This window comes from Halichoerus grypus, chromosome 4 (genome assembly GCF_964656455.1).
Source record: "Halichoerus grypus chromosome 4, mHalGry1.hap1.1, whole genome shotgun sequence".
NCBI classification, from domain to species: domain Eukaryota; kingdom Metazoa; phylum Chordata; class Mammalia; order Carnivora; family Phocidae; genus Halichoerus; species Halichoerus grypus.
Window position 1 is genome coordinate 115,905,359 of NC_135715.1, and position 21,635 is coordinate 115,926,993.

Genomic DNA, 21,635 nt, shown 5'->3' on the forward strand with positions numbered 1-21,635 from the left:
AGACATTGTGCATCCTGTCTCCCTCTACTAGATTGTAGACTCTCGGGACAAAGATTTTTTTTAGTTGTGATTATGTTCCAAGCCCAAAAAATGCTAGGCACATAGTAAGTACTCAAAAATATGTGGTCAATGAAAGAATGACATAAATAAAAATTGGGGCAATTTAAAAGAGAATGCTAATGTCAAAATAATCCGTCAAAAAGAGGATATGAAGCTTTCAGAGTTTCAGGAGTCTTAAGGGAATGAGGTGGGTTTTTTTATTCCTTTTAATAAAAAATAATTCCCTGGGTTATTCTAAATTTGCACTTAAGGCACATTTTCTAAAAGACCAGAATCTTCCAAGTAACTATTCCTGGGAAAGATTAATAGAAGTGAGAGAGATACAATTAAAGTCTTACTCAAAGTTTGAAAATCACCTTTTAGTATTTAAAGAGGCATTAATCATGATCATTAATCAATAGAAAGGAATGTTCACAGAATGCTTAGAATAAATGTTTGCAGAAGCAAAAAGTCAGGAGAAAAGGAAGACATACATGCCCAGGGCTGAAGACAAACTTTTTTTCTTTTTGGTTTAACAAATTAAAGCCACTGGAAAAGAACAATTCACTAGAGGGAAACATTACTGTACAACCTATAAAATACTGCCAAGGTCAGCAGAACCTCAGCTCTGAGAGTGTGTGTGTGTGTATGTTTCTGTGCCCGTCATTGCTGAGAAACGAGTTTCTTGCAAGCCTGATTTAGATATTAAGCCCAGAAGTTACTCAACACCAAGGATTAGGAAAGTACTTTTATTTCCTTTACTGCTTCCTGACAAGAATGAGCTACATTTTTGGTAATTCTTCGTGATTTCTAGATTTTTTTATAAGGCGATCCTATTATGTCTGTGCTCTTTGATTTGTTCATTCATACCAGCTCCTCTGGTTTTCCCCTTGGTTTGTGCTTCTGAGAATTATTTCCAAGCAAGTAACAATACCTCAAAGATTGCTAAAGGCATTTTTTTAAAAAGCCACAAGGATGCAGTTTTTGTAGGAAGTGACTTAGCTATGTAGAAAGAATAGCTGAGATTTGAAGTCCTACTTGGAGTATCTTTGGACATTTACGTGGAACTTATGTGTAAGAGTTTTAGCTAAAGACCATGAACCAACTGGTGTTTATGTGGACCCAGGCCAGTCTGGGTTCTAAGTTATTCCATGTTTTTATCTTTCAGGTCGCTGGAGAAGCTTATATTGTCTTCCTGTGTTATTTAGAGATGCTGTTATCATAAACAAGGCCATTTTTTTCTTGTGCCTTTTTTTTTCCTTCACTGTAATTGTAGGTCCTGGGTCAGCTACACAGTTGGCGTCTGTGAACAGGAACATGCAGTCCAAGGTGAATGGCTGGGAGGCTGGGGTGGAAAGGGGGAGGGGGACCAAGGGCAGGAAAGCAAACCAGGCCTGAGACTGCAACAAACTGTCTCGGGACCAAAGAGTTCAAGGAATTTCCTTATTTTTTACAATTTTAAAATGCTTTCCTTATTTTTTAATCTTATGCAGTATCCTAGCTCTTTTTGTCTATGATCAAATCACTTAGTCTGATAATACTCCATTTTCTTCCTGTGATTTGAAATCATCATGAAAACCTCTTATCTATGCAGATTTATCCTCTCCCAAGAAACTTTCACTACTGGCAAGAGTCAAAAAATTTCAAAGCCAACTACTTCAAGAAAACGTGAGGCCGGATGCTCTCGTCATCTCTATTAAACAAAACCAAACAGCTAAATCAGGAAGTAGATAATAAAGGACAAATCACATTTAGACAAAGACATGGTTACTTTTTTATTTGAAGGAAAAAAAAAGTATGTTTTAATAAATACTGCGGAAACATTGACCAAACAAACATACAAAGTGACTTCAACACTTAAAAAAATGCAACGAAAGTTCTGCTTTATAACAGTTATAACTTATTTTCTCTTTACAATATTTAAATACAGAAAGCACTTGCCAGCTATTTTGTAACACTGCCCAAAGCATAACGCTGCATCAATCAAAGCATATTATGTTGGTAAAACGTCTGTATTTCGTGGGAAATGACCGGAATGGTATTTTCTTGCAGAGACAAAACAAAAGTGCTTGTAAGACAAAGAACTGAGTGTTGTAATTACCTTAATCTCCTCTCCTGCCACAATTTAATGGGAGCACAGCTTCAACACTTCAAAAATGAAGCTTTATCATTGGAAAGAAAGCTCGTTTTCAACAAGCGCCAACAATAAACAGGTCAGATCTGGTTTCTTCTCTGAAAGAAGCTCTAAAAGGAACTGGTCAAAAAGTATCTGTAAACTATTTTAAATGCTGATTATTTTATGCAACAACAGCAATCAAGTATTGAACACGGGCCTTGGCTGAATCTGGGTAAGTGAGGTTTAGCAATCACTCTCTGGAAATGCCCTAGTATAGCGTCGGGACTGACATCACAGACTTTTCCTCTAAAGATTCTCTAAAGCTTAGGTAAGAGGGTCCTTCTCTTATAGCTGTTCTTTTAAAGAAAATGAAATAAACCAAGAGATCATCAGATGCTGTCAACTTCCGGAGCTTCATCCCAAAATAATAGGCCTTTTGCTTTGTAGTTCTGGTACCTGAATTCCAGACAGCTTTACTCACAAACTGTGCTTTCTGCAACTATTCCTTCATTATCTCTTCAGGCGAAAATAGTACCTACATTATTTTCCCCCCTTGGATCACTTTAGGACGTCAAACCAAGACACCTCTTATTTGACTTTGCATTTTCATCAATGATGGCAAAAGAAATCACACACCCTCTTTTCTAAACAGCGCACAAAAATATTACATTGAGCAATTTACCACTTTTTCATGACAATCACAATGATGAACAGAACCATCAGACTGAATAAAAACGGACATCTTTTTTCTAGTTGATCTATTTGATCTTTGTAATGCTGGTCTGCATATCTTGCAAGACTCCAAAAGCCTTTCTCCAGAACCATCTTGCTCAGTTATCTTCAATTTCAAAAAGCCTCACCAACTTTTCCTCTCGATATCCCATGGGTCCTGATACAATTTCCATTTTAATGATGAGCTAGAAGGAAATTAGATCACATCCTCTAGAAAACTAAACGCTAAGGTCACAGTGCCAGTTCCCCAGTGAGGACGGTATATTAATATATACTTTTTTTGTAAAGGAGATTAAAACATTTAAAAATCAAAGTAGAGATCCATGAATAGATTGTAACAAAGAAAACAAAAACGCAAGCACCATTCAGAGCGTGATTCTTCTTCAGGGAGGTCCTCATATTCCTCCTTATCTAGCCCATGTAAATCTCTCTTTTTTTGGCATATTTTTCAAGTCACACTTCCAAACGCTTCAATGTGTTCACGTCACCACCTGTTCTACATGCCGAACCTAAGGACAGGATTCCAAAAAGATGAGCATCTTTTCAAACACCTCCTAAGCCTCCAAAATACGTGACTTCGGCTGTGCACTTCATTCAGATTTCACCTTTTTGTTTTGTGGTCTGTGTTCTTTACACGAGACTTCCTTGTCCTCCTTAAAGAGAACGGGGGGGTTCACATCACAGTGCAACTCTTCGCTTTGTCCTTTCGTAAGTCCGTAGCAACCGCAGAGAGTTCCGGTCTGCTGGGCATGTGTGAGATCCGCTTTGTGGCCCTCTGTGATTTGTTCCGCTTAACGTTTTTATTTGTCTTGTTTACACATGCCAAAGTGGCAACGTGAAAAATGTCTCTGACGCTGTTTTCTGACTGTAAAGCTGAGCATTCGATGTAAGTGGCTGCCCCAATCTGTTTGGCCATGTTTGCCCCCTGAGAAGCAAAAGAATGCATCATAATCAGCAATAAGTCTTGGGGGAAAGTGATAAAGTGTCTTCCCAATACCACAAAATAATAATGCGGCGCAAAACGTTTCTAATATGTGAACTGTATTTTCCAAGGGTTGCTGCAAAAAAAAAACTGCCTGGTTTTGAAAATTTAATTATTTCATAATACATTTTAATAATAAATTATTCCATAAATATCTGCAGTCAAGACTCAGTCCTAAGAAGTTCGATTATCATCACTCAATAGATAGTGCTTGACTTCCCAGAGGTGCGAAAGTCTGATTTTTCTTGAGTGTAAATGGTGCTCAAGACCAGTCAATAGACTGTATAAAAAACAGGGGTATGGGATGGAATTTAGAATCAATTTTGAAATGTATGGCCAAAATAAATGAGGAAAGGAATAACACTGTTGTGGCATTTTAACTTTGGGAAACACAAAATACGGACTTTCTAAACAACCAGTGTAGACAGGAATAAGCACGTGTGCATCAAAATGACTTATTCAAGTAACTAGGTTTTTATTAATTAGACATGTAAGACAAAGATGACTGCAGCATTTAAAATGATGAATACAAAGGAAAATTCTAGCTAATTCAACTTGAACTCTCTTTAGAATCTGGTGTTAAGTTTTAGGAGAAGGAACGTCTGAAACCAATCCTCCTCCCTTCTAGATACTTGGGGGAAACACCTACAGAAATGATGACTCTCTAAAAGACAGTTTTATGGAGTGTTCTACTTTACTGGCAATGTTCTTCTTAAGTATTTTATTGTACTGCTGAGTGTAAAATAAGATTAACTCTCTCAAAGAGTATTACCAATTTGACCACATTCTCTCTTAGATCTATTTAACTTTAAACCCAGTGAGAGTTGCAGAGATATACAAAGTGTAGAATATGATCCACAATATCATGTGATTACCCTACTGAATGACAGAGCATTTCACATTTTAAAAGATGTTTCCCAAACTTGTCTTACTTATGCGTACACATATATCCTTATATAACCCTTATAAAGTAAACTGCTAAAAAAATATTGGAAAGCTTTTTGAAAGAGTCAGGCATCAAAGCACCATCAAAATCTCAGCCAAACCCCTGCCTGCCCCAGATCACTTTGCCGTCTTCACAATATGAGCTATTGGCTGTCACGAGGGGCTTAGGCACGGGCACAAAATTGCCAGCCCCTTCCTCCAGATGTCACCATCTCAACACGTGGTGCTCATTCTGCATCGTACTCAAGAGTCTCCAACCTGGAGCTGACCACTGCTTGAGCCTTTAGAAAAGCGGCTACTTTTATTTTATTATGAGTGATATTCTACCTCTGTCACTCTTTCTGAAAACCACATTTGCACCCTGACAACATACATACCTGATCATAGGACACTGGTGTCTGTCTGTGATTTGAGAGCTCTACTAATGTACTAACATCTGTCCGAAGGTCAGATTTGCAGCCAACCAAGAGCATTTTGGTGTTGGGGCAAAACTCCTGGATTTCACCTTTCCACTGTGGGGGCAGGGAGAGAGAAGAAAGATGAAAAATTAACAAAGTGCAGGCATCTATATATTGGTAAACAATTCTTCCACTGGCAAACACTGGGAATGGGACTCAAAAAGAACATTTAAAAGGAAGTGTCACTTCAGATGAAGAAGCAAATTTGCATTTATCTTTCAGTATCTTTCAGATACTAAGTTTCACCACTTTTTTAAAAAAGATTTATTTATTTATTTATTTATTTCTGAGAGAGAGAGAGCGTGTGAGCACACAAGCAGGGGGAATGACAAGCAGAGGGAGAAGCAGACTCCCTGCGGAGCAGGGAGCCCAACACAGGGCTCGATCCCAGGACGCTGAGATCATGACCTGAGCCGAAGGCAGATGCTTAACTGACTGAGCCACCCAGGCGTCCCAAGTTTTACTACTTTTTTAAAAAAATTTTACTTATTTATTTGAGAGAGAGAGAGTGAGCACGTGTGTACCAATGGGGAGGTGAGGGGCAGAGTGGGGAGAGAGGTAAAGGGAGAGGGAGAAGGAGAAGCAGACTCCCCTCAGAGCAGGGAGCCCGATGCGGGGCTCTATCCCAGGACCCTGGGATCATGACCTGAGCTGAAGGCAGACGCTTAACCGAATGAGCCACCCAGGCGCCCCAAAGTTTTACCACTTTTTAAAGTGGACCCATTAGGGAACACTTATATATATCATTATCTATTCTCCTTCTCTGTGACTCATTATCCGTCCCTACTGCGAGAGACTTGTTGGGTGTTGTCAGAAGGTAGCTTCAATAATTTCTTAATTATTGGGGTATCTCTGAAAGATAAAAGTGCCTTAGGAATAATTATATATTCTAACAAGGCACTATCTCCTCGGGTATGCTGAGCTAGAACTTCCCAGCACAGAAGGCTGGGACTACAGGACAGCTAACACAAGCACAGGTATGCACCCGCGAATCCTATCAAGAAAGACTGAACACGACATCAAAAACTAATGAGGTAATGCACGGTGATTCACGTAACATAATAAAAACAAAACAAAACAAAACAAAACAAGAAAGAAAGACTGAACAGCCACCACGGGCTGAAATTGCTAATGAGATTTCAGGGACGGGAGACAATGTTAATAAACAGAATGCCCTGCCCTTAAGGAGCCTCCACTCAAGTGACTGAATCAACACAGACCCTGACATTTACAAAGGCCCATCTTTTGGGCTCTCGGGAAGGCATCTGGTCCTATAGCTGATACGCCCTTAAGTTAGTTTTAAATTACATAAATTGTTTAATGTTTCAATTTAGTCCAACTTGGCTAGCTATCACGTGACCTAACAAGAATTATTAGAACCTCCAGAAATGCCTAGCAGGGAATTTCAACTGTCCTCTTAAAGAGCAAAAGGCTGACTTTTTGTGGTTTCATTTCCTCAAGCTTGAAATGACCATCAGGATGGGAGTCAGGGGTTCATGGTGTCCCCAGGAGAGTCTGGCTCCTGGGGAAGGGGGATTGGAGGGCCGAGATTGGGACCCAGGCTGGCTCTTGCAGCCCACACTCACAAATATGCAGTAAGTGCTCTACTAGGTACTGTGGTCGTTACAAAGATGATTAAGACATAGCTGTGGAATTCACAGAGGAGCAAGGGTGATGAAGCCATGTATATAATACTAATAAGAGGGACATCCTGCAGGAGTCATTTAAAAGACCACTAGAGGGGACATCTCCAGACCTAGAGGTGTACTTTGGGCAGACTGAAGGAAGTAATACACTTTCCACGAGAGCCTAATTTATCCACCAACTACCGCCCTTCCTTCCTTTCCTCCATAGTTATTTAGAAGCCTCTCCCATTTGCTCGATGGCACTGGAGTAGCAACTGGAAGATGAACCGGAAAAAAAAAAAGAAAAAGAGGGGCGCCTGGGTGGCTCAGTCAGTTAAGCGTCTGCCTTCGGCTCAGGTCATGATCCCAGGGTCCTGTGATCGAGCCCCGCATCGGGCTCCCTGCTCGGCGGGGAGCCTGCTTCTCCCTCTCTCTCTGCTACTCCCCCTGCTTGTGCTCTATCCCTCTCTCTCTCAAATAAACGATAAAATCTTAAAAAAAAAATTAAAAAAAAAAAAAAAAGAAAAAGATCTATCCTGCTTTATGTCACTCTAAACTCTTTGATATTCAAGGACTTAAAGAGTCAATTAATCAAGACAAACCACAGCACGGGTTATCATGAGCCTTAAACTTCACACAGATGTAAAACACATTCATTAATATCTCTAAGGCCAAAGTCACTATTCATTAGGTCTCAGAAGACGAAAGCGAAATAAAACAAGAGCAAGGCTTTCATCATAAATTATGCATAAGCTGATACTACATCAGTAAAACCCAGTAAATAAGCAATCTCTTTTATCCACAGACAAGCAGGAGACATGTCGTTATGTTGTTCTTCAGCTGTGTAATGACTTTGGCCTCCCTCCGCATGTCTAGCAATTGTTCACAAGCCTTGAAGACAGGAAAGGTGTATTCCTGCCTGAGTCTGACAAACATTAGCATTATTTGTGTTAGATAACACCTTACTGAAAATTGAACGGAGTTAAAAAGAGCCTTTGATCTTTTAAGAAATTCGTATTTCATTGAGCTAACTGTGTTTGTCATGTTTGGTAAGGAGACGGGGGTGAGGGGGGAATAAATCGCCTTCAAGTCCTAATTTCATAGTGACACATAAGACAAGCAGTCAAGTATAACAGGGGAATGTAAACTCATAAAAACATGCAAGATAATGAAAACACTACCTTGCTCTCAACCACATCCTCTGCCTTAGTGCATGGAGAAGAGTGGGGTGCTCTTAGTGCATGGAGAAGAGTGGGGTGCTCTATAGAAGGGTCTGATTCTGAAACCTCACAGCACTCAGGCCACGACTGAGAAAACAGCTGGTGGCTAATACATGCTGATCCATGGACGCACATGCCTTCTGCGACTACCAGGAGGTTTAGTCCTAGGTTGGCGGAGGCCCAGGAACACTCCTCCCTCCCACTGGCCTCCCCAGGACCCGTGACCCAGCCTGCAACAGGCTCCCTTCCTCCTGATCTCCCCCTGGTTCCAGCCTGAGCTTGCTCAGGGCCCTTCTCCACCTACTGAACCTCATGAACCCCCAGAAACTAGGTGTGTTATCTACCACATGTTTACAACTACAGTTTTTATTACTCTGTGCTATCTCTCTGATCACAATTCACTCCTCTCCTCCTGTAATAGTTCTATTTCTAATAAATAACATGACTGCCGAAGCACAGCTTCTTTATTAAAATGGCAATTACTGCATTCATCTCACTATCTAAATTGAGGTCAAATGTAAACCTGTAAACTAAGGCGCAAACTACAGGGGAAATGAAGGATGGAAAAAAGAAAACACATTCTTGAGAGTAATCAAATATAATTATTTTTAGCTGCACCATTTCTGCCCAAAAGATAAACACAGAGGCTCTTTAGAGGGTATTTTGTTTCTTAAAATGAAAGAAACTCTTCAGCAGGTTCATCATCAAAACTTGTGACATGTATGTGTGGAAATGCTGTTATGGTACTCGAGTGTTTTTTTTTTTCAATGTTTTAATTACAAAATACATAGCACAGTATTAAGTAGAGTGTTGGGGCTCCCCAGCCAACCCCCCGTGTCTGTTTTACACATGGGCCGGGACTGAACTGGGCCCTTGTCCCCAGCACTTGCCTTTTTTAGGACGCTGTCCAGAGTCTCTGGCCTACTGATGTCAAAGCAAATCAGCACAGCGTCTGAATCCGGGTAAGAGAGGGGCCGGACGTTGTCATAGTAAGGAGAACCTGAGAAGAAACAAAGATACACACATTTTCAGATAAAAATTCCATGTATCTGTCATACATGAACTCCACCCCTCTGAATTAGAGCCCTTGAATATCACATGGCCCCATTCCCACCTCTTCTAATTCTTAGAAAAGAATGCAAACCAGCAAAAGCCCAGTGGTAATATATTCAATTTCTACCAGAAGACAACGAAGCCTCACTGGTATCTGTCTCAAATTCAAGGGGAGAAGCCAGGACCTTAAGTTGAAATCTGCACAGTCCAGAGTCCCTAACAGTACCTGGGTGATGGGCAGAGCAGAAGCATCAGAAGTCAGGTGGCCTGGGGTGCAAATCGATCTCCACCCCTGAAGTTGGGGGCCAAGGTAGATTTAGGACTCTGTGTCTCTGATTCTTTATTCTAAAATGAAGATGACAACAGTACCTACCCGGGATTAAATGAACCCGTGCAGTGACTGGCACTTAGTAAGGGACTGTTAAGTATTAACTATGGTTATGGTTGTGATGTTGCTATTATAAACTGAGTGATAACAAGCACCATAAATGGAGCTACTTCTTGGGAAAGAGCCCAGAACTCCGGATCTCTCTGATAATAGGATGGGATGAGTGGGCGAGGGAGGAAAGGGCCAGCTCTGCAAAGAGAACCCCAGCAAGCACAGAGCCACCCTATGGCACAAAGTTACAAGTTTAGATAAGCCATTGACCTTTGAGCTTGCTTACTTAAACTTACCCCCAAGCCCTATATGGACTCTCTTCCTGTTACAACCAAAGAATGTAATAAATGCCGTATTGGATGATGTCCCTTTTTTACACAGTTCCATCTTGGGAGAGGGAAGGATCTCAGCCTGAGTTAAATCCAGGTTACCCAAGAGGTTCAAGTTACCAGCCAGTTAATACAACCCCAGAACCATCTCATCGTTTAGAAAACTTCTTCTATTCCTTTAGGAATCCCAAAGGATGGGCAATTACATGAAGTCAATTGTTATAAAATGCTGTGACTATAAAATTAAATCCAGCTTGCCAATGTTATTTGTTCTTTAAGAAAGTCATTTTCCGTATTCCGTATACTGACGTTTCACAGGCCATCACACGAAATTCGTTTCACATGCATACATATTTGAGTCCAGAAGAGGGAAAGAAAATCTAAGCTACCAACTGTTTTGAACCCCAATTTCATTTTGACATCACCTTCCATTTCCAGCAGAAAAACATGACATGTTGTCCCCAGAGAAATCAAAACCTCCATAGTCAAAGTCAGGAGGAGAGAAAGACTGAAGAAGCTCTTAAAATAATCCTTTACAATTCTATCAAAACAACATTTTTCAGGAGGCTGCTCTGAGACCTCTAAGTTACTATAGTCAGGGTGCATCGTCCCTATTCACAGTATATCTCCGGTCCCCAGCATTCACGACGTGACCCCACGAACGCGGTGGCCTTTTCACTAGCTGCTTTCGGGATGGATGTGACAACTTCAAGCTGGCTGTGTCTACAAGCAAGGAAGGAATGTTCTAGGAACCAGAAAGAAATCTAAGCCAGAATTTTTCACGAGCTACAGTAGCTCCCTACACACATCTGGAATCAGGACTCTGGTGTAACAGCGACTGACAACTGAAAGACATTTTCCAAAAGCTTAAAGGGTTTAGAGTTAAAAAAAAATCAAATCGTTTTAAATATTAAGGCATACTGGAATGAAGTCGTCTCTGAAAATGACAAGTTGTGACTGCTTTTTCAGCCACTTGAAGAAATCTGAGGTCAAGAGAATAATTCATTAAGCATTCAATAAGCATTTTTGAGAGGTCTCAGAAATGAGATGGCGTATCACTGTTTCTGGGTATTATGGTTATTTCTGTATTTGTTCTGTGAAGTTCCATTGCAACCTCTCTCGTTTCTGGGTCCAAAGTCTAATTTTAACACAGTTTCTTCTGTAAACATTTAGGAAGTCTCTTGCCAAACACAGAGTCAGAAAATTCCAGATTGTAGAGGGGAAATCCAAATACCAGACACGTACACGAGGACTTCCTCTGCTCTTCCAAGTTGGCAAGATAGGACATGACCCCAAGTCCATAAAGTACAGCTCTCCAACAATTCCAGTGGTCAGGAGCCCAACAAGGCCTCAGAGATCTTTCTTGGAAATCACTGACATTACAAAACACAACTAACTCACGGTGGCTACTTTCCAGCCTCAATCAGACCTGAACTTCAGAGAAAAGGCAACTCCAGGTGCTTTCAGGACAGGAGGACTAAGACCGGATGAGACCACTCACCACTGGTCTTGGATCTAAGAGTACTCTACATAACAATGGAGACCATCTTTGCCCAATACAAAATTTAGGAAAGACATCTGGGGAATTACCACGGTGCTAAAATAGAATAATTAATACTGGGACTACCAGTAAAATCCAGGAATGGTTTCAGCACTCAGGTCACCACGTGGCTGCAGAGAATACCCCTCCCTCCCTTTGTGGACTGGGCTTCCTTCCCCCACCCAGTTTATGGCCACAAAGAGAATCTGGCTTTGTCTTCAGGCCTCAGTCAAGGCTGGAAACTCCAGCTTACTACTTACAAATGAGCTGCCTTCCGTGCTTAGTAGGTATACCCATATATCTGCAAAATGGAGACACTGCGCTGACTTGAAAATGAAAACAGTTTGCAACTGAAACCAAATTCTTATGGAGGTTTGTTTCTGCTTTTGTTTTTATTTGGTTTAATATTTTGAATGAAAATACATTTGTAGGTAAAGGTTCCTGAGAAGGAAACCACCTTGCTTGGTGAGGTAGAGAGGTAATTTTAAAGAGCTTTAACAAGATCTAATTAGGCATGACACTTTGATCCTGTCTTCCTACTTTTGCTAATGAACGGTGCTTTTAGATCAACAAGTGTCCCAACGGGGTAATAAAACTGATCCCCGCATTTATTAGTTATAAGCGTAATTTGTCTAACCACTAACTGCAAGAGTAATTTGTCATTAAAAATAAAAAGGCCATTTGTTCATTTTATTTTTTGATAGGGTTAAGAGGAAAACTTTTTTTGCATTGAAAAATCCGTCTCTATTGTTTTGTAGTAAAGAAAAAAGAGACAATATAGAGTTATAGAGAACTGTTCTACCAGGAAAAACTCGGTAACAATTCATCAGCTAAGCAGGGCCTTCAGTTAAAAAAAAAAAAAACCTGTGTAATTTGACAGTGACCACTCTGTGCTTAAGCACTTTGATTTCTTCCCTCTTCTTCCCATAAAGCCTGTGCTACTGCACAAAGGAAGTAAGAAAAGCAAAGCGGGAGAGTGCAGGGTGTAATCACTGGCATGCGTGGGACAACTCACCAGCCAAGGGAAAATGAAGAGGAATTCCAGAAATGCCCCTGGGAAGTGACAAGCAATGTGGAGAGGCAGAAGAGACACCAAAGAGGAGCCCGGAAGTAAGCCGACCAAACAGACAATGTCTGCCTCCTACTTCTACATCCCTCCAGAAAAGTCTGCAAACATTCCATGAAGCCAAACAGCAAAACACTTAACTTCTATAGATTTAAGAGATGCACGTGAAAAGCCTCCAGGGTAAGTGTAGGACTGAACCCGACACAAGGAAGGGCGCCCCACATTCTGTTAAGTAAGGAAGTACATATGGCCGGTACTCTAGCACCAGGAATGTGCTAGGGCCTAATTCAGGTAGTCCAGGTGCTGAGCTTTGCTCAAGTCAAGTACAACTCTTTCTCAGCATGTGGGACAGGCTCCATGCCTATGGGAATTCCCAGATGCCGCATTTCTGTTCCACTCCACGAAACTCTAGGCACACAGCGCTATTCCAAAGTCCTTTCTAATTCACCTGTCAGACCATCAAAGGGAAAAGTCTGGGAAACTCTATATTGTAAAGACACAGCTAAAATGTGTCCAACCCCTGCCCAATACTTTCAAAAAGTTTTGCTCTGAGTAGACCAGAATTAGTACGCATTTGGGGTTCTCAGAGTTCCTCAAGCTTGGCAAACATCAGCAAAGTTCTAAAAGGCTTTTGAAATTTCAGGTCTAACCATCTTTGTCTTCAAGATCATTAATTCCGGGTGACATCAATTATTTCCAGCCCAAGAATAGTCACAAAGTGCCTCACCCAGAAACTAATTCTGCAGACACATAGCTGCTTGCTTCAGTCATCCTTCCACAAAGATAGAACACACCATATATGTCCATAATTAAATGTATATGTAAGAAGATTCATGCCCAAAAGGGAGGCTTTATGGAACCTTTTGCAAAACCAGTTCAAACACTGAGGCTTTACAGGAGTTTGAGAGCTGCAAACCCTTCTAGTTGAGTATTTCATAAACATAACTTCCTTTTCTTGAACATGAAATTGAAAAACTTCTCCATCCCGCGTAAGAAATTGCTACCAAGAACAATAAAATTGGGACTACTGCATAATTTTGGCAGAGAAAATATGTTAACCTTTGGTATTTTTAGTGGCCAGCAAGAGAACATCTGCACCGAACAGCAGCTAACATGTGAGCCTGGATGAGCTGCCCAGTTATTAGCAGATTCCATTTCCTCACGCCATCTCTACTGAGAGTGAAAGCTTCAAATCAGCAATAATCTCAAGAATGTGAATCAAGCCTGGGCAGAACTTTTGTGTCTGGCTTAGTACAAGACTCTGTTGAATTATTTTTCCCAAGTAGTCTGCACTATAAGCGCCATGCCCATAAAAATGCAACAAACATTCCCAGGGAGGCAATTTCCTTCGTTTCTTTAGAAGTTCAGATTAATAGGAATTATAAACAGATTTTATGAAAATTTGAGGGCACTTCTGTGTTGCTATAAAAATACAATCAATATTTTCAATTTCTGGGGGCAATGCAGGTCCATAGTTGGAGAGAAAGTCAAAGAGGCAGAAATGATTGCTATTTTTGAGCTTTAAATAAAGCTTTAGATTTAAACTCCTAATCTTATTTAGATACTTAAAAAAGTATAAGACTCAAAATATTTTACTTAAAGTAGAACCATGGTAGGTCACAGAACTTCAGGGATAAGCACAGACGGGTATTTTCAAAATTACATTATCATTCCGTAATAGATTGAAGATTTTGTCTTTTATATACTAAAGCATCTGATTCCTTGGAGGAGAGTGAATTCACCTTGCCACATGCTGTGTTGTGTCATCAGGCTCATTTTTCAAGACCAACATGCACAACACCTGATAAAACTTCTGAGGCAGCTTACATCCCATGCCAATGAAATTTCTATTTTGTCAAGGGGGTCTCTGAGTAAAGTTGCCAATATATAGTAACCGAGATGTTTAAAGGGCCTCAGAAAATGGCTAAGGCACAACTAATTCATTTGGCACAGCCCACCAGGTACCATGAGCTAATTGGAGAAACCACTGGTCCTTGGTGTCATATCTACGTGCAGGAACTGGATTAATGAGGAGACATCTGGTTGTTTCAGGTGGTATCTGAATAACCAATCTGGACACCTCACTGAAATGCGCAATTTAGCAAGAAACCAGATTGGGGGGGAAAACATGAGTAAATGAGATTTTTAAAAAGGTCTAGAGATAGATACGGACTTAGAAAGGGAATTTATACCTTTTTTTTTTTTTAATGCATGGTGGACAAATCTCCAAGTATAGTTTTATATGTTGCTTATTGAAAATCACCATGCAAATTCAGAGGCCTGTTTTGCCTTAATCTTATCTCTTACAGAGTTTCAGGGTGAACACTGAGTTGAGCCTGGTTTTGAAAGTCTAAGCTTCTAGGGATCATTACCACCTTAAAAACTAACTGGTTTTCTGCAATTTTGCCCTTGATATTCACATCACAAGTCTTCCTGCTTCTCTGGCTTCTTTGTAAATTCTTGCCCTCTTCCTTTCTCTAATGAGATTAATTTAAGTGAGAATTCTTCAACTTTCAGAATCTTGTTTTCACTGAGAGCCATTAAATGTAGGCACGTTTTCAAGAGCGAGGGATGTTAAAGACTTCTTAAGAACTGAGTCAACTTCTAGAGATAAGGAAGGAATTGTGGTTTCATTGAGAATGAGTCACCAGTCAGGGGGTGGGCTGGCCCTGTGGCCTTCAACTCTTCTTTGGATCTTCTTTCTGTGGGGTGAATCCGGCTTTAGAATCTCTGGACTCACCCTCCTATAAACAAGGACTAAGGTACCAAGGGCGGGGGGGGGGGGGTGGGGAGCAATGAGTATCTTGAGGGCAGGAACTGCTTTGCCCCCTCCCCCGCCTCCCCTGCTCCCACAGCATCTAGCAGAATTCCTGCACACAGAGTACCTTAAAAAACACTTACTGGTTTTCTAATCATTTCCATAGGTCTTGCCTTGATATGTTAATTTACATGTTAAATTACAAAAAAAGGGACAGTGAACTCTTTTGAAGCTGCTTTTCTGGATTAATTACACACTAATCCCCAACACTGCTGAAACACTTCTATCCCTGTTAATATTTCACTTCAGCGCTTGTCAGGAAGACCATTCTTCAAATGTGACGGATAAGGTACAAATATAATATGCATTGACTTCTGTTTGTATAGGAGTTTGTCCTCAAAGACGGGCCAAGGGTAATTGAGATTTTTCTTTTTTCCCTTTTCCTTTAAGTGTAAGATTTGAAGAATACTACCTTCTCTGTTAATTATGCTAAAACCAGCGCAGGAAGTGCTAACTTCAGCTCCCATGGACTAAAAGCAGCTTGTATCATGACAAGATTCAAAAGAGCGTTCATGAGGCAAGAGCATAGTTATTGTGGGGGAATTTTAGCAGCTGAATTGAATATTTTAGAACTAATAATATGCCTTAAATAAAATGTGCATTAACTTGTACTGGTTAAAGGCTGGCATGAATGATTATTACTCCCTAAATCACGTGTGCTGAAATTACACCGCAATCAAATCACTTGGGAGAAGATACGGCGATCCGATCCTAAGTGACTAAGTTCCTATTATTAGTAGGCATTTGGCTTCATGCTGCAAATTGCTTCTGTGCTTGGCAAATGTTGGCACATTCTGAAACACAAGATATTAGAACTACTTTGGGCTCACTTATCACTTCAAACTGTTGAAACCATTACCCATTGCTTTGCAGGAACTCACTGAGTGAATCTGAAAGTCATTAGGAGCATTTCTGCAACTAGAAATAAAATGCTCACCTCATCAATGAAAAGGCAGTATTTCTCATTAAAGCCCAGAATATGATGGATCTGCATCCAAAGACTACCTTTAAATATCCCCGCTTTTAGAGGGTTTACAGTGGCATTATTTAAAAGAAGGTTTTGTTTACTTTGTGGGGGTGGCTGGAATAACTTCAAGAAGCTCTAAGAAATTTGGTGGCAAATTGCCATTTGTGGTTGCTTTAACCGGTGTGTGCCTTGAGGGTGGGAAGGAGGAAGTGCTTCCTACCTGAGGAGGACCTAAAGGAGGCATCAGCACTAGGGACTCCAGACTAGGGAAAGAACCGGACAAAATGAGCTCAACACAGGTTGCCTAGCAGCTACACTAGGCAGGGAGCGCTTCTTTCTCCCCACTCCCTGCCCCATCAGGGCTGTATGACTCTCAGGGGCAAGACTATAAATTAACACTGCATCTCAAAGGCCTAGCAGAGGGCCTGTTCATAGTAGATGTGAAAAGAAAGGAGGGAGAGAGAGAGAGAGACAGAGTGGAAAGAACTGTTAAGTACTGTGCCTCAAAAAGTGGGGGATGAATTCTCTTCTCTTGGTACAAAGAGGCCCCACATATCCTAATTCCACCTGATGTGCTTTCCTATACCCAAAGTAGCAATTTTGCCTATGCATCATTGCATGACTGCTGGAGGGAGAAGGAGACCCCCGATGAGAAGCTGTCCAAGCACAGAAGCCACACAAGACAACTACTTCTGTCTCCTAAATGTCTGCCCCTCCACCCAGAGGCTAGACAGGATGCGAATACCATGCAAAGGACAACGTTTATGCCATCTCTCTTCCTACCTAAGAGAAGTGAGGCATACCTCATTTTTCTTATTAATCGTTAACTTTCACAGAGTTCTAAAAGGGGGTTAAAACCTGACGTTTAGGACTTTAGAGACTGGCTGGAATGTTCTCTCCAGAGTTAAACTGACAGCAGTTGGAAAAAATAAACGTATCAAGAGTCATCAAGCATATGCAATTATTTTCACAACCTGAACTAAACAAATGTCTTAGTGGGCAAAGAAAATGTCAAATATTTGTCAAAAAATAATGCTGTTCAGAAATCTGTTATGAAAACCTTGAGATGAAGTAGAAAAATGTTCGGTACTTGATATGATTATCGTATCTGCATCATAGCTGACGCAATGGCTCTTACTAGATGTTTTTCACTCATGGATGATAAACCATTTTTGGTGGAAACAATCTATTCTTAGAATTTAACAAGTGCTTGGTGACCGTGCTTAATTAACTAACATTTCACCTCACAAACAGCATAATAGGATTCTAAATTCCCTTATGCCTTTTTTTTTTTTTTCCCATTTGTATAAATCTAAATTCCAACTAAGATTTCATTACCGGATAATTCTGCAGTATGATGTTTTCTTAATCACGGTTTTTTCAAACCTTTATATTTTAGTTAAACATGCATAGGTTTTGTTTCATTAAATAAAAATACCAGTGATTATTTCACTGCAGACTTCATTTCAGGTGATTATCTTTAATCTGATGAAAGGCAGTGTTTATAAAGTTGCCATTCTTTGTGCACAGGTAATTCAGTGGTAATAAATGTCAGGGAATCTTATCTCCTTGGAAACTATGCATATGATTATTCATTTGTTCATTTAACAGATTTTACTCAGTGACTACTGTGTGCAAGGTGTGATGTTACGTGTGCAGGGACTACAAACTCTCGGGCATGGATTAAATATTTGAGAATATCTGAAGTGCTTTTATCTGCACACGTGAAGCATAGCCTCCAACTGCAAACTGACCACATTTTGTTTTTCTAGCCTTTGAAAAAACAACGTGCCTTTTCTCTCCTAAAAAAAGTCAATTTAGCCCTTTGGTCGCTGAATCTAAAATCTCCATTGGTGGTCCTGTAACTCATGAAGCAGAACACAGGGGAGGCATAACCCAGCATTCCTGTAAGCCCAGCCATGCCCCCTCCCTACCCAAGTGAGTCTCTTTCCTAAATCCACCAGGAAGGGGTGGCACTGTTCAGAACCTGGCTTGCAGGGTAGTGGTGAAAACCCCAGCATGGGATGACAGATCCACTGGGACTCAGAGCTGAAGCCCACAGAGGTCCTGGGAAACAAAAGGACTTGCCTGTCTGGTGTACTAAGGCCAAGAAGCATAGAGCTGGGAGAGATCCTGCACCTTGTCTAGCTCTGTATCTTTTTTTCAGATGATGAAATGAGACTCAGGGAGGTAGGGATTTGCACACAGAAATCCCTGGTAACCAGTAGTTAAGATCTAAACACGGGTTTTTATCAACACTGGATCAGAATTACAGACCCCATGCCTACATAATTCTTATCATGCATTAGGTCCAAACAGGCTGGGGGAGGGTTAAGTACTGACCCTAATTATTGGTACCATACCAGCTGTCCTGCACTCTAGGCATAATAAATATCATGATGTGTCTGGGAATTAGGGCCCATTAAGTACGAGGCTGTGTAACAATTCCGGTAACAGGAACTACTGAAATAAGAAAACACTTCCATTCTGTCTATCCACACTTTCCCTGTAGTCGTGAGACTGTGCGTGCACACCCCGGTACAAAACACCGTGAGGTTCTGGTTCTGCTGCCCCTGGCCAAGCTTGAGGAAGAGCCTGCCTCTCCAGAGGGAAACAAAATCAGCGCCTCCCACTGCAACGCTATGAGCATCTGGCACCGGCCGTGGAGAGGCGCTCGTGCGAGACTTCTCGTTTGCCTTTGTGCAGGGACTGCCTCTGGCGACCCTGTCAGTCTGGTCCCTTCCTTGTGCTCTCTAATCCCCTGTGTCCCCCGGGGGCTCCGGAGGTTAAAACCAAGGGCTGCGGGAAGCTCGCACAGTCCAGAAGCACCTCCACGAGGCCACTCCCAGCTGGGCGCAGGTCCACCTCGGGGGCCTCCCTGCCTGACAGCAACGCCTGCGTGTTGGCACTTGCGCGCTCCTCCTCGCTAGTTTCACCCGGGATTTGGCTCGGTTCGCCCGCAGCAGCCCAACTCCCTGCCCCGCTCCCAGACCGAAAGGCAGGGGCCTTCACCCGGCCTTCCCGGTGGCTGCTCCTCCTCCAGAGGCGACACCCTTCTGGGAAACGGGATTCTTCCCCTCCCCGCTCCGACCCTCCCAGCACCGCAGGGGGTGTACGTGTGTTGGGGGTGGGGGGGACGGGTACCAGCCCGAGATTCCAGGGAGCCTCCCGCCCTCAACCGCGCCTGACCCAGCCCAGATCCCTAATAGCCGCGTGTTGGGAGCCTCCCCCGCGGGGTACCGGTCCCCTCTACCACCGCACGCCAGGTAGGTGGGTGGGCGCAGAGAAGGCGATAACCCGGCCTTGAACCCCAGACCCTGGAAAATAATTCACCACGACGCCAATAATTCAACTGGACAGGAAGGTCAAAGGCGAAGAGCGCTGCCCACGGCCTTGTAGGCTGTCGGAGGGTGATGCAATGGGGGGTCAGACGGGAATGGCGAGGGCCGGGGGGGGGGGGGGCGGCGTGATCACTGGGGGCTGCCGAGGGGTGTCGGATCTGCAGATCCGCACCGAGGCTGCGCGGGCGGCCGGCGGCAGGAGACGAGGGCCGGCGACCGCTCTGCCCGGTGCTGCCCGCGCCACCAGCGCATTCCTGGCTGTAGGCGTCACGGGAGCCGCGGCCGTTTGCGCTCACATTGCTCTCCCCCAAGCGCGGAATACACACGTAACTGCATCGCTTCGGGAATTTTCTCCCACCTCCCACCACTCCCGCTGCGCTCCCCGACTCTCCAACAATCATCAGGTTAGCTCCTGGAGGGGCGCCCGCCGCGAGCAAGGTAGTTCTGAGGCGGCGCATGCATCCCCCCCCCCCACTCCACATCGGGCCACCTCGGCCGCCCACAGACGACTCGGGAACGACCCTCCCTCCCCCCGGGCCAGCCGCTCCCCGGCCACCTGGCTACAAGCGGTTCCTCTGCGGGGTCACCCGGCGGGCACACAGCGCCCTTCTCCCCCCACTCCCATTCCCCTCTACCCATCATCGTCCCCCACCCCCACCCATCAGGGACAAAATGTTCACCCACCCTCGGAAGAGGCAAAGTTAACCCAGGGGCGCAGAGTGCGCTGGTGGTGCGCGGTTGGGTGCTTGGGAGCGTGCCACGCGCGGGGTCCCGAGACCCGCCACGCACCCTGGTGCTGCTGGAAACCCGCCCCAAGCGCCACGCGGTCCGACGACTCTCTTACCCGAAGTGTCCCACAGGCTCAACTCTATTCTTTGTGTGTCGATTTCAAAACTGGCCGTGTAATTCTCAAACACTGTAGGGACGTAATTCTGGACAAACAAAATGGACAGAGGAAGGAAAGAGGGCAAAGAGGTTATCTAAAATGCACGACACCCGCACAACACCCTCTGAAAATCGCTTCCTCACTCCCCAATTAAAAAAAAAAAAAAATCGCACACACCGGACACGCGGACCCTTTCCGAAACGCCAGACTCAACACCCGCACCACCCTGCTCTCCAAGACCTGAGGATCCAAACCTCCCAACCCGGGGTTCCGCACACAGGACCGAACAAGTTTCAGAGGCTAACAGCAGAATGTGCAGACGCGTCCCCTGAACGCTTCCAGCTCACTTTCCCTTTCCCGGCAGTCTCACCAGGGGGAAAGTAGTAAGAAAGACTGCTTAGAAAAAGAAAATCGGGTGAAGGGGGGAAAGCGAGGAGAAGCCCAACCCGAGACTGGGGGATTCCCGCAGGCCGACCCCCTCCCTCGTCCGAGCCCCGGCCGGCCACACTCACCTCGGGGAAGCAGTCTTTGGCGAAGACATGCAGCAGCGCAGTTTTCCCACACTGACTGTCTCCCACTACTACTATCTTGCATTTCACGTTCTGATTAGGATCCATGATAGATTTACTAGATAATTTCTGGCTGGCTCTTCTCTCCTTCATTGATCTTGCCTTATTTTCTCTTGGAACAGGAATTTTCTCTTAAGAGGAAAAAATATATATTTCTCTATAAAAAGCAGATATAAAAATACAACGCGAAGCTGGTGGGAACTCCTGGAGCGCAGCGCAGCCGAGGGGCTAGAGGAGCCAGGCTCGTTACTCCCCTCCAAGTTTTATGCCTGACTCCACACGGCGCTTCCCAAGTCCAATTCCGATCCGACTGCTTTGTTTCACGCTCTCTGCGCGGCTTTATACGCCCGGCCTTCCAATCCTCTTTCTCAATGAGAGAAGGAAACTGATCCGCCTCCTCCCCTTTTATGGAGCCTGGGAGCAAGCGCGGTCTCGTTACTTGCCGAAAATGTAAACAGTGCGCCCTCTAGGGTGACCGTGTGGGATCTATTTCCAGACTAAGTCTCTGGGACAACTTGAACACCCCAACTATGCTTTGCTGATGGATGGGACTGTACAAGTCCAGGAGGA

The 21,635-nt window shown here is 43.3% G+C and overlaps 1 protein-coding gene across 1 annotated transcript; it reads right to left on the minus strand.

Annotated features, from left to right (window-relative positions):
* Positions 1-1,801: 1,801 nt before the first annotated feature.
* Positions 1,802-21,408, minus strand: RND3 (Rho family GTPase 3). Its single transcript, XM_036111208.2, has 5 exons — positions 21,009-21,408; positions 20,455-20,542; positions 9,008-9,117; positions 5,192-5,326; positions 1,802-3,812 (listed from the first exon to the last, which is right to left on the minus strand). Exons 1-5 carry the CDS (start codon positions 21,156-21,158, stop codon positions 3,561-3,563), a joined length of 735 nt encoding a protein of 244 aa, XP_035967101.1. The 5' UTR covers positions 21,159-21,408; the 3' UTR covers positions 1,802-3,560.
* Between the last annotated feature and the right edge of the window lie 227 nt (positions 21,409-21,635).

Bases quoted from the DNA above. Each gene is read 5' to 3' on its own strand.
- RND3 (XM_036111208.2), bottom strand. From the start codon at position 21,158: ATGAAGGAGAGAAGAGCCAGCCAGAAATTATCTAGTAAATCTATCATG. The intron at 9,118-20,454 runs GTAAGAGAGTCG...GTTTCTTCTCAG, and splicing joins GAGCCTGTGGGACACTTCGG to GTTCTCCTTACTATGACAAC. The intron at 3,813-5,191 runs GTATGTATGTTG...TTTGCTTCTCAG, and splicing joins CACCAGTGTCCTATGATCAG to GGGGCAAACATGGCCAAACA.